At 38.7% G+C, this 13460-nt stretch overlaps 1 protein-coding gene across 8 annotated transcripts in view; it reads left to right on the top strand.

The window, feature by feature from the left end:
• Window positions 1-4141, top strand: part of RGS7 (regulator of G protein signaling 7) — a 521214-nt gene extending 517073 nt beyond the window's left edge. For 3 of the 8 annotated variants that reach the window (XM_067030622.1, XM_067030618.1, XM_067030629.1), the window contains one exon: window positions 524-1216. Coding sequence is in view for 3 of the 8 variants with exons in the window: in XM_067030620.1 (XP_066886721.1) it covers window positions 524-574 (51 nt within the window). In the remaining 5 variants the exon portion in view is untranslated. Of the gene's footprint in view, window positions 1-523; window positions 2332-3696 lie in introns of those variants that run through there. The other 5 variants (XM_067030613.1, XM_067030620.1, XR_010839973.1 and 2 more) reach the window with 4 other exon arrangements.
• Window positions 4142-13460: the final 9319 nt, after the last annotated feature.

Genomic DNA, 13460 nt, shown 5'->3' with positions numbered 1-13460 from the left:
AGGATAGGGGATAGACTCAACCTTGAGTTTCCAGCAATCTCACCCTCAAAAATCATTTTATTTAATTAAATCATACCCTCTGCATACCTAGATATTTATAAATGCAACACTAATTTCAGCAGTTGAACAACAATGCATTCACATTGCAGAGCAGCTTCCTACAGTTTGTTGTAACATGTTTATAACCAGTTGCAAACCTAGGTGTTGCATCATCGCTAAGCCTCAGTGGTACATTTTGGACCTGTTTTATGATTTGCTGATTTGTGCTGTGAACCCATCAGTCTGTTTGCAGTGGGGAGGAAGTGGGTGGGAGGGGTGGAAAGATGGAAGAAGGGAGGATCATTTTGTTTGATGTGTTGGTGGAGGGAGGGAGGGAACTTGGTCATGAAGTTTGAATTAAGATGCACCTAAAGGGTCATTTTGACCCTTGCGCAAAATCAGCTACAATAAATAGATGCTACTCATAAGCAGGTTTTCAGTGATCATATTGTTTTTTTTTTTCTTGTTTATATTTTTTTCTCAGGGGAAATCTCTCACGTCAAAGAGGTTAACAAGCCTCGTTCAGTCTTATTAAAAGGATCATCTTGTAGCATGAAAGTGAACTGGAGTCATTGCATATACTTTGTAGTTCTTTGTTGTTACCTGCAGCAGAGGACATTAGACCAAGATGTTGCATGAGCAAAGGACCTGAATTGTTCTTTCTTTGTGTACATTAAGGCACTGCCATCTCCAAGGGACTCTACCATCTCGATGCCTCCATTTCAAAATGTCTGCTAACTTCCTCCTTGTACTAACCTGGATCTGTGTCTTTTCCTTTTTTAACGATTCAAGTGAAGTAAATCTTTTTCCCCCCTTTCTCTCTATCTTAAAGCTTCTTCTAGACACACAGTTCACTAAAAATTCAGTCACAAACTGGAAGAATTGTAAAAGGAAAAAAAGCATATATCAATAAGTATACATACAGCTTCACATTTATCAAATAAATTATCACAGAAAGTTTCATTTCACCAATATATCAGTCAGAAACAAGCTTATGTCTTTGTCTATTGTCTGTATATTCTTGGTTAATGTTTCTCGCATTTATTTTTATACCATATTTAAATGAAACACCTTTTACTCCAAATGTATTAAAGTAGATCCCTTCTCTGTAAATTTGTGAATGTTTATATTGTTGTTTTATCTTTCATTAAAAGATGCATAATCTCGTTGCTTTTGTAACTTTTGACTTCTGTGCTAATTGAAAATGAAAATGCTGAGAAAGCATCAACAAATTTAGTCACAATGTAAGCTCTCACCCTGGAAGTTTATTTCAGGGTTTCAAGACAAGCTTGGATGGTGCAGCAGCCAGGAGCAGACTGAAAGTGATTCATCTGGGAGCTCACCCAGGATCAGGTAGATGCTTTTGCTCCCCTGGAAAACAACACAAATTGGCCTTCCACATTTTCAGAGCTATTTATGAGGTCTTTCTAATTATGAATATGCATCTCTATGTTTTACAAATGCATATTTTATTAGAATTATGTTTTAGTGAGACTTTTCAACTCAGGAACAGATTCTTTTCTTTAAGTATAATTCTAAAATGCCTAGATCAGTTGTTCTTAACTCTGGTGGTTACAAATTCCTTTGAGAACATGATGGTAATGACTAACATTTAGTGAGTGCTTACTAAGTACCTACCACTGTATCATGGGCTTCACATGCCCATAAAATCCTCACATTTAATCCACATAGCAGGCCTATAAGATTATTTCTGCAATTTTGAGAATATTGAAGCAGAGTAAGGTTAAGTAACTTGTTCAGAGTCACACAGTCTAGTGGTGGGTTGGGATACAAATCCAGATGATCCGACTCTAGAGCCCACTGTACTACGCTGATCCACTATACCACAAAAACTCTTTTGGTAAAAGTTAAGTGAAAATCCATACACACTCTCACATAGGAAATATTTGCACTGAATTTTAAGACATTCATAGAATACCCTCTGAAATTCATCCAAGGATCCCAGGTGAGAAACCTGACTGCCTTTAAAGGTTGGATCAGTGACACAGAAGGTCACCCAGCCAAGAGACAGACCTAATCTGTTTGGTTTTGCATCCACCAAAGTATTGCAGAATCTGGTTATTTAAAAAAGAAAAAGAGGGCCTTCCCTGGTGGCGCAGTGGTTGAGAGTCCGCCTGCCGATGCAGGGGACACGGGTTCGTGCCCCGGTCTGGGAAGATCCCACATGCCGTGGAGCAGCTGGGCCCGTGAGCCATGGCCACTGAGCCTGCGCGTCCGGAGCCTGTGTTCCGCAACGGGAGAGGCCACAACAGTGAGAGGCCCATGTACCGCAAAAAAAAAAAGAAAAAGAAAAAGAAAAAGAGATCGAGTTATTAATGGCTATTAATTACTGTGAGTAAATTTAAATTCCAAAAAAGTTTACCAATATTGATGCAAAATCAATAGTGGAGTTTGTTGGCTACTTTATAAACTGCTGCAAGATGGAAGAGACTTATATATAGGCTATAATCTGAACACTGTGAATAATTTAAGAAAGATTTAATTATATGCCCATATGGCTTTTTAAGAACAATACATAAAATGCAAATAAACCTAAGTTTATAAATGTTCTCCCTTAAAAACACTTAAGTCAGGACAGCTTTGGGCACTGAAGCTAAATTGAAACCTTATCTAAAGGAAACATTGTTTGAAAGAAAACAATAACCCTTTTAGAAGAACATGATGCATAAACAATAAGCATTGCGCAAATATGATCAGTCATTTTGGAGACTGTTTTTCAAAAACCTTTCTTACTAATTCCAAATCATGGAATTGGATTTATACAGAAATGAAAGGCATATGAACGACAATAGAGGGCAAAGAAGTGAAACCCTCAGTCAAGTATCCCTAAGGCAGGAGCTCCCAGTAAAATTGTGAGTCAATTTCTAGGTTCAAGTACATAAAAGTTTTAAGTGGCCTAATGACTCATTTTAATATGGTTTAGACAAGACTCAGGATACAAAACAGTGGTATTTCAGGAAAAACACTTGGAAAAGTTATGGAATTCCTTGCACCTAACTCAAATAAGCATGGAGCAACTGTCTCCCACCCCACCTTGGGACAATTTTATCTATAAGGCATAGAATAAAAATCTCTCTAGTTTCTAATGAATAAAATGAATAAGACTTTCTAAGAAGTCTTTTTCTACCTTAAAGCAATTTAAAAAGTTATTCACCAAAGCAGTGACCCAGAGTTCCTACACTTACACTGCAAAACTATGTAATATAGCCTCCAAATTGCATCAACTGCTTCCTTCCTTTGCCATGTATGTTACAGTAATGTTTTTGGTGGATCTCCAAAGGAATTTCTGCTTGAATCAGAGTAATAGAAAGGTAGTCAGCAACCTTAACTAAGCCATGTCCTGTCAGATACCAGGAAAATAAATGAAGGCAGAAACCTTCCCTCTTCATTATTGCAAGTGTGTGAGTTGATCTTGCTACTTAGGAGTAAAGTTCTCACTTCTCTTTGTAGATATACAATGGTTTATTAATAATTTTTGTCTATGGGGAAAGGCAACTCTTGGCTACTAGCATGAATTTAGTCCAGCTACATGCACTGATCATCACTCATATAATTTTTGTGTTCTTAGATATATACTTGAAAGAGCACATTGAAATATTCCATGGTTTTACTATTCCCCATGACTATCTCTCCTAGCTGGACAGGAGACCAAAGCCAAGTGCTGAATCATGATACCAGAGACCAAAGGAAAGGTGTAAAGAGCAGTCAGGTGTGATGGTGGGTTGAGAACCAACCAGATAAAGTCAATGAAGAATTAGGACCAAATGGGTGACCAAAAACTGAAATTGGTAAGTCAAGAAGACTATGTCTTGAACAAGTGGCTTCTGGAAATTATAGCTCTGCAACATAGAAATGGGGCTTTTTGGAGAGCATCAATGGCCTCACCTGTGTATAGAAAAGAAACTTGCGGGAACCTTCCCAATATGAGCTAGAGGTTGTTGATGGTTATTATAATGTAGCAGAGATTAAATTACCTGTCTTTCCCAGTTCAGGGTATTCAAAGGAATCTGTCTGGCCCCAAAGTACAAGAATAAAAACTTCTCCCTCTCTCACACTCTAAATTTCCAGAGGTCTCCTGGGATAACACAGGGAAGTGGGTATTTTCTAACTAAAATATTCAGTTTTGTTATTATTTTATAGAAAATACACATTTAGTTAACTAATTTTTTAATAATTTCTTTGCTTACCATTAATTCTTCTTTTTTGCATATATTCTTCAAATTTCTTTTTTTTCTCTTGATAGAGACCATTCTCTATCAAGAAGTAAACTTGGAAGTTGAAAAGTAGAAGGGAGTAGAAGGAAACAAAATATTTTAACTTTGTCTTATTTTTGAGAACTGAAGTACAAAATAGCTTTATATTTAGCTAGAAAAGAAACATTTAAAATTTTAACTATGTACTTATACAATATATAATATGAATATTGAAGTGAAAAATACCACTTCTAAAATATATGATAGGGAAATGATGAAAAAAGAAAACTAGATTTATACAATTGGAACTAAGAAAGGGGAAGGGAAGTAAGAGCATATTAAATGGCAAACACAAAATAATGTGGAAGAAATAAATTCAAATATATTAGTAATTAAAATGCAGGAGATGATTTTAAATCATCTCTTAAAAATTCTCAGATTAAACTAAAAGTGCATCTGGGCATAGTTTATAAGAGACACCTCAAACAATACTACCCAAAGTTCTAATCCAAGGTGGCAGTGTGGGAAGATTCTGAACTCACCTTTTCTCATGGATGCAACATATCAACATCTGCATGTAAAAAAATTCCTCCTGAAGAAGAACTGACAGCTAATTGAACAGCATCTGTACAACAAAAATGATAGAGAAGTTTGTAGGAGGAGGGGTACCCACAGAGATGGGTAAGAGAAATGGAGACACAGTATGTTTTGCCAAAAATTTTACTTTCATTTTAGGTTTGAAGCATTCGTTAACAAAAAGACACCACTCGTCACACAAATGACAAATTCAACTTAATCAAAAATCATTAAAAATAAAGAAATAGAAATGAAAAGGGAAAGAAAAGTAAAAGCATGTACACCACCAAATTGGGCCAACGCCTACACCCAGACTCCAACAGAGTTGGGAAGTCCCAAAAACAGTAATCTGGAGTCCCATTTGGGAAAAGTCCCAGGCAGTGTGTCCACTCTGCAGGTGAGACTTTAAAATGCAGTTTAGAGGAGTCCCGCTTATAATACCAGCCTGCAAAGTGATATCATCAGTTTGCGTGCAAATATGCAGCTCTGGGTTTCTTCAACAATGCTGTTTATCTCATTTTGTGTATTATAAGAAGTTCTAGACCCCTGGGAACTTGCCAGGTCCCCAAGGCCCAAGAAATTCCATGATCCACTCCCGTCTTTTTTTTTTAAAATTTATTTATTTTTGGCTGCTATGGGTCTTCATTGCTGTGCGGGCTTTCTCTAGTTGTGGAGAGTGGGGGCTACTCTTCATTGCAGAGTGCATGCTTCTCATTGTGGTGGCTTCTCTTGTTGCAGAGCCCGGGCTCTAGACATGCGGGCTTCAGTAGTTGAGGCATGCGGGCTTCAGTAGTTGTGGCATGCAGGCTCAGTAGATGTGGCACATGGGCTCAGTTGCTCTGAGGCATGTGGGATATTCCCAAAACAGGGATTGAACCTGTGTTTCCTGCATTGGCAGGCAGATTCCCAACCACTGCGCCACCAGGGAAGTTCCCCTTCTTTATCTTAAGTGCCTCCGGACTTGCTGGCAGCAACTCACAAGCAGGCATGTAGTCCAGGCAAGGTCAGTAACCAGGTATAGGCCTAATGTTGCCTCTGAAGCCTGAACAAGTCTACTTCCATTTCAAACCTCCTAACACGGTATTGACAGGAACCCCACCCCCAAAACTGACATGCAGTAGGGAAGCATATCACTGAAGGACAGGTGCATAGACTTGCTTGCCCTGGGGCACAATGGAAAAACACTGGTTAAAGAGCACCTAGACTATATGTGAGGGAAATTCATTTACCAACCCTAGAACTTCTGCCAAACGGGAAGGACACTGCTGAAACTCTCTCCAAGGTCAGAGGTGCAAGACAGCATGATTTTTTTGTTTTCCCTTTTCACCTTGATATCACAGGTGGGAACATGATCCAGGGCTCTAAGTCAGCCTGCCAAGGCCAGCTCAGTGTGCCCCAGACCCCAGTCCACACTATCTCAAGCCATCCTCACAAGGCAGTGCTGGTGCACTGCATCTCATGTTCCCCTGACTGTATGCACTCCAGCTCCAGCTGTCCCACCAAGTCATCTTGGTGCAGCATGCACCAGGACCCCCCCCTGGCCCATGCCTGATCCAGTTGTCTGCCAAGGTAGCTCCTGCATGGCATGTCCCAGTGCCTCCACCCCCCCTGGCCCATGCCCACTTCAGCTGCAGATGGCCTACCAAAGCCACTCAGCACATGAAGTTTACACAGGAAATCCAGAGGAATATGTTCCAAACAAAAGAACAAGATAAAACCCCAGGGGAAAAAAAAAACCTAATGAAACAAAATAAGCAATTTACCACACAACAAGTAAAAAGTAATGGTCATGAAGTTGGTCACTGAACTCAGGAGAATGGAGAATCACAGTGAGAGTGAGAAATTCAACAAAGAGAAAATATGAGAAAGAACAATCAGAGCTGAAGAACACAGAACTAAAATGAAAAATATACTAGAGGGAATAAACAGTGGATTAGATGATACAGCAGAAAACCAGTGATCTGGAGGACAGAATAGTGGAAATCATGAAATCAGAACAGCAAAAAGAAAAACAAATTTAAAAAATGAAAACAGTTTAAGGAATCTTTAGGACAACATTAAACATACTAACATTTGCATTATAGCAGTCCCAGAAGGAGAAGAGAGATAAAAGGGGGCAGAAAAAATATTTGAATAAATAATAGCTGAAAAATTCCCCAACCTGGAAAAAGAAACATATCTAGGTCCAGGAAACACAGAGGGTCCCACACAAGATAAACCCAAAGAGATCCACACAAAGACATATCATAATTAAAATGGAAAAAGTGAAAGATAAAGAGAAAATCTTACAGGAAGCAAGAGAAAAACAATTAGTCACATACAAGGAAACCTCCATAAGACTATCAGCTCATTTTTCAGCAGAAACTTTGCAGGCCAGAAGAGAGTGGCATGACATATTTAAAGTATGAAAAATAAAAAACTTACACCCAAGAATACTCTACCCAGTAAGGTTATCATTCAGTATTGAAGGAGAGATAGTTTCTCAGACAAGCAAAAGCTAAAGGACTTCATCACCACTAAACCAGACTTATAATAAATGTTAAAGTGTCTTCTTTAAGGAGAAAAGAAAAGGCCATGACTAGAGATAAGAAAATATATAAAAGGAAAGTCTCATTGGTAAAGGCAGTCGATAAGCCACTTTAAAGGCTAGTATGAAGGCTAAAAGGCAAAAATAACTATAACTACAAAAAGTAGTTAAGGGATACACAAAATTTTTAAAAGTAAAATATGACATCAAAAACATAAAATGTAGACAGTAAGGGATTAAAAATGTAGTGCTTTTAAAATGTGTTTGAACCTAAGCAACTATCAGCTTAAAATAAACCACTATACATATAGGACAATATATATGAACCTTATGATAATCACAAACCAAAAACCTACATTAGATACAGGAAAAAAAGAGGAAGGACTCAAGCATGGCACTAAAGAAAATCATCAAACCACAAGAGAAGAGATCAAGAAAAGAAGAAAGGAACAGAAAAGAACTACCAAAAAAACCCAGAAAACAAGTAACAAAATGGCAATAAGTACATACTTATTAATATTTGCTCTAAATGTAAATGCTCCAATAAAAAGACATATCTAAAGACACACAGACTGAAAGTAAAGGGATGGAAAAAAGATATTATAGGCAAATGGAAACAGAAAGCAAGGGTAGCAATGTGTATATTAGACAAAATAGACTTTAAAATAAAAACTCTAACAAAAGAAAAAGTTGGTCATTACATAATGCAAGAAGAGGACATAACATTCATAAATATTTAGCACCCAACAATAGAAGCACATAAATATATAAAGCAAATATAAACAGACATAAAGGGAGAAATTGACAGCAATATAATAATAGGAGGGGACTAACACCCACTTACATCAAGGGACAGATCATCCAGACAGAAAGTCAATAAGGAAATATTGACCTTAAACAACATGTTAGATCAGATAGAATTAATAGATATATACAGAAACTATTTGCAAATAGTATGACAAATAATGGGTTAATATCCAAAACATTTAAAAAGCTCACATAACTGTCTCAAAAAAGCAAAATAAAAAAAAATGATCTTTTAAAAATAGAGAACCTGAATAGACATTTTTCCAAAGAAGACATAAAGATGGCCAACAGGCACATGAAAAGATGCTCAACATCTCTAATCACCAGGGAAATGCAAATTAAAACCACAGTGAGATATCACCTCACATCTGTCAGGCTATATCAAAAAGATAACAAATATCAAGTGTTGACAAGGATGTAGAGAAAAGGGAAACCCTGTGCACTGCTGTGGGAATTGTTACAGCCATTATGAAAAACAGTATGGAGTTTACTCAAAAAATTAATAATAGAACTATTATATGATCCAGCAGTTCCACTCTGAGTATTTACCTGAAGAAAATGAAAACACTAATTTGAAAAGATATATGCACCCCAATGTTTATTGCAACATTATTTAAAATAGCCAAGAAATGGAAGCAACCTAAGTGTCTATCAATATATGAATGGATAGAGAAGATGTGATATATATTTATAATGGAATATTACTCAGCCATACAAAAGAATTAAATATTGCCATCTGTGACAACATAGATAGATCTAAAGGATATTATACTAAGTGCAGTAAGTCAGAGAAAGACAAATACCATGTGATTTCACTTATATGTGTGAAATCTAAAAAACAAAACAAATGAACAAACAAAACAGAAACAGATCAATAGATACAGAGAACAAACTGACGTTTGCTAGAGGGGAGGAGTATGGTCCTCTCCAAGGAGGGATGGTTAAAATAGGTGAAGGGCATTGAGAGTTGCAAACTTCCAATTGTAGAATATATGTCATGGGGATGTAATGTGTAGCATAGGGAATATAGTCAATAATATTTTAATAACTTTGTATGATTACTAGACTTTTTGTGGTGTTAACTAATGTATAAAAATATCAAATCACTATGTTGTACATCTGAAACTAATATATTATAAGTCAATTATGTGTCAGTGAAAAAAATACTACCCCAAAAAATGGAACATAAAAATTTTGAGAATATATATCTATCCAAAAAAACAATTCAATGGGGCTTCCCTGGTGGCGCAGTGGTTGGGAGTCCGCCTGCCGATGCAGGAAACACGGGTTCGTGCCCTGGTCCAGGAGGGTCCCACATGCCGCGGAGCGGCTGGGCCCGTGGGCCATGGCCGCCAGGCCTGCGCGTCCGGAGCCTGTGCTCCGCGGCGGGAGAGGCCGCAACAGTGAGAGGCCCGCATACCGCAAAAAAAAAAAAAAATTCAATGTGAAAAGCATTAACTGAAATCAAGAGGTACATTCATATAGATAAATATGATAAATATTCATATAGATAAATATGAATATGAAGATAAATAAGAAGGTATGAGACTGGCAATTTTTTTTTTTTTTTTTTTTTTTTTTTTTTTTTTTTGTGGTACGCGGGCCTCTCACTATTGTGTGGCCTCTCCCTTTGCAGAGCATAGGCTCCGGATGTGCAGGCTCAGTGGCCATGGCTCACGGGCCCAGCCGCTCCACGGCATGTGGGATCTTCCCGGACCGGGGCATGAACCCGTGTTCCTTGCATCGGCAGGTGGATTCTCAACCACTGCGCCACCAGGGAAACCTGGCAATATATTTTGTTAAGGGGAAAAGATTAATTTTGTCTTAGAGCTGGTTGTTTTTGGATGGAAACATAAGGGACAAACTAATATGGAGACAGAAAGTGATGAGAGGTTGTGGAAAAGGAACCCCAAGAAAAGAGTTTGATGCATGATCAGGATTAGCTAAATTTAGATTGAATTTAATTAAGTAAATGGATTTTGTTGTTAAAAGTAAGCTAGTAGAAGACTGGAGTTTGAGTTTCTCTCTGTTAAGAGAACAAATTTTCTTGGAGGTCTGCTTTTGATAACAGATTGTGCAAGTTTCTGTGCCCTCAAGTGATCTGTAGTTTTTTTTTTAAATCTTTTTGTGACTTTGGTTAAGTGAATAAGTATTGTTTCACAGTGACCTTGTGTTTTAAAACCTTTTGATATTTTTTAAAAGATTCCCAAATATCAAATTCTAAATAAAGATCTTTTAACCTTCAGCTAATTCTGGGATGCTTCCAAGGATCCCTGAGATATCTCAGAGAGTAATATTAAACCAAGTAGGCTTATTTGGTAGTTTAAATTACTTAAGAAACATTATCAAGTGGTTGGACATAAACCTCAGGTTGTATTGTATGAATAAATGTCATTAATATAGATATTCCAAACTTTATATAGAATTCCTGAAAGTCTGATATGACCTGGTATAATGTTATTGGTTCTAATTCTAGTTATTATCTTAAAGTGTTATATGTCACAGAAAAGCCCAAGTTTCTTGCCAACTGCATTGTAATCAAATCTTTAACTGTGCCATTTTAAGTTGTGTCCTTTATAGACAATCATTATTTTACACTGATGCTTTTATAAAATGGAGATCTTCAACAAAATTCATAAAAGGACTTTTTGGACAGATATAAGTTTCTGATAATTTTTAGATCATATCACTTAAATAGGAAAACCTGATGACTTCATCCAAATCAACAGGAATTAATTAATTATGTGGGACTGAGTGAGGAACTGATAAATATGATTTATAACTTTATGACTTTTTTTGAAATATACTGGCTTTTAATCTTTGTTTTCCAGAAAAGCCTTTCTTCTTATGCTATGAACTGCCACAAGTTGATAACGTATACCTTTGTAGACAAAGATGAAACATGCATCTTTTCTCTCTATCTGATCCTTTCAGAATTTGGCTTCTCCAGCTGGCTGTCTGGTGATTTATTGCAACTAGATTACAACTAGTTATACTAATCTTTGTTTTAATTTGTTCTTTATTTCCAAATTACTTATGCTTTGTGTCTCCCTGCTGCACTGTGACTATGTCAATGTTATTAGTTGTATTACTTATATCCTGTCTATTTTATAGGATTCTTGTCTCTTACATTACCCAAAGTGTAACCTGGCCTCCAACAAAATTGATGATGGCTAAACATCTTGAGGAAATAGATTACATTCATAACTACACATAGAATAATTGTAATAGTGTGATAGGTATGGGAAGAAGCAACAAGGGAAACATTTTCTGGATCATAAAAATGTAGTAAGACAGGGGATCCACAGAATTTTAAATTATCAACAGGACTTATCCAGAAATTAGCACCTTGAGTGGCATATCAACAGAATCTTTGCCTGATTTAGGAATGAACCTTCCTAGCAACATGGTACAAAAATTGGTCATGAAGTGTCTCCCAAACGTTGGTTGAATTTATGACCAAAGGGAGGGACTATCAATGAAAAAAAAATGTTGCCTGCTATATCAGTAAACAAAGGATGTTGCAGCCATCAAGTCATCACATTACAGCTGCCCTGACAATAAGACTTGAGGGAACTCAGGATAGAAACAGGATGCCAGCTATCTAGCAGTCAACCACTGCAGCCACCCCCAACAGTGCACCCTGAGGAGCCTCGCCATGAGAAAGCATAGGACACTGGCCCCAGATAGCTGAGGTGCATATGAAAGGAATGATTCCAGTGAGCCCAGACTCTTGCATCTTCCCATACACGAAAGTGCTAAATTCCTTAACTTGAGATATCTGATTTTCTTTAATTAACAGCAATCTTTTAAAATTCCGACTACCTGATCTTTGTTGCAAAAACTCCTATGTATCCTGGCTCCTCTACCTCTTCAGAGCCATCTCTCAGAGTTATCTGAGATGCTGTGTCTTGGGCTTAAGTCCTCAGTTTTGTTCACCAAATAAAAACATAATTCTCAGCTTATAGGTTGTGAATTTTTTTCATTTGACACTACACATACAAGTGAGTTCCCACCTACTTAATTGGTATCATTCATGCAACAATTATCTACTAAGCATATACCATGGGCCAGGTACAGTGTTACTGCTGTAGGAAGAGACCTATCTGATTTGGTGAAGAACATGGGCTTTACAGTCAGACACTCTTGATTTTGAATTCCAAATTCTACCAACTGCTAGCTGTGAAGATGGATTTACCAGGTAGCTAATAAAACTAACAATATTTTCTCCCACTCTGTGACTTTTCATTCTCCTAACAGTTTCTTTTGAAGAACAAAACTTTAAAATTTTGATGAGATCTAATTTATTAATTTATCTTTTTATGGATCATGTTTTTGGAGTCATATTTTAGAAATCTTTGACTCACTGAAGGTCACAAAAATTTCCCCATATGTTTAGTTATAGAAGTTTTATTGTGTTAGTTTTTGACCTCTTACAAGGTCAGCTGCCGAGGCTCCAAGGGATGAGTCAGGGCTCACCCTCCACCATGGGGAGATCGCTGGTTAAAGCGCTCACGAGGGAGTGAACCGCTTGTCTTGCACAGACATGCACGGGCAAACCTTGTCGACGCGTTCTGTCCGGGATAGGAAGCCCTCTCCTGCCTCTTCCAGGCTCTCCGTAAAGCACGTGCAGATACGCCCACCCCACTCTCGGACTCCATGGGCCACAGCTGGAGGAACCAGCCCAGGAACCGAGGCAGGAAGAGGCCAATGGTCAGCGCTCCTTGGCTGGAGCCCGTCAGTCGTCAGTGGGTCCCCCTTCACACACCACCAGACGATCCTCTTGACCTGGGCAGTATACGTCAACCTACCGCTAAGATGGGCCCGGCGCGCACTTGGCTACCTGGTGCCGCTGGGACCCCCAGGATCTCCTGGCAGAGGCGGGCATTCTCCTGGGCTGGGTCCGCGGACGCCTGTGTGTGCAGGGCCTGGTCCACCTTGGCCAGGGTGATCTGGCTCAGGTTGAAGAGGCCTGGGGGGCAGGAGGAAGGAGATGGGGGGCTGGCACTGTGTCCAGGCCGCGCTTTCCGGCCGGGTGGTCCGGGAGCCCCCTTCCCTTCGCTTGGTCCGGCAGCACCGGGGTTGGCCTGCAAGGACTTGATGAGCTTGTCCAGCAGCTCCTGGGAGATGGTGCTGCCCGTGCCCCACCGAGACTGGCAGCAGCTCCAGGGCCTCACAGGGCGCGGTGCTCCCGGCCCCAGAGCCTTCCCTCTGGTTCTCATCACCAGCTGTCACCAGACTTGCAGGCAACGTTGCTTTCTTTTCTCTGGTCTTTTTTACATCTCTCAGCCACGCAA

This window comes from Kogia breviceps, chromosome 1 (assembly GCF_026419965.1).
Source record: "Kogia breviceps isolate mKogBre1 chromosome 1, mKogBre1 haplotype 1, whole genome shotgun sequence".
NCBI classification, from domain to species: domain Eukaryota; kingdom Metazoa; phylum Chordata; class Mammalia; order Artiodactyla; family Physeteridae; genus Kogia; species Kogia breviceps.
Note: the sequence above shows the minus strand (reverse complement) of the source record. Positions and strands in the feature narration are given on the sequence as shown.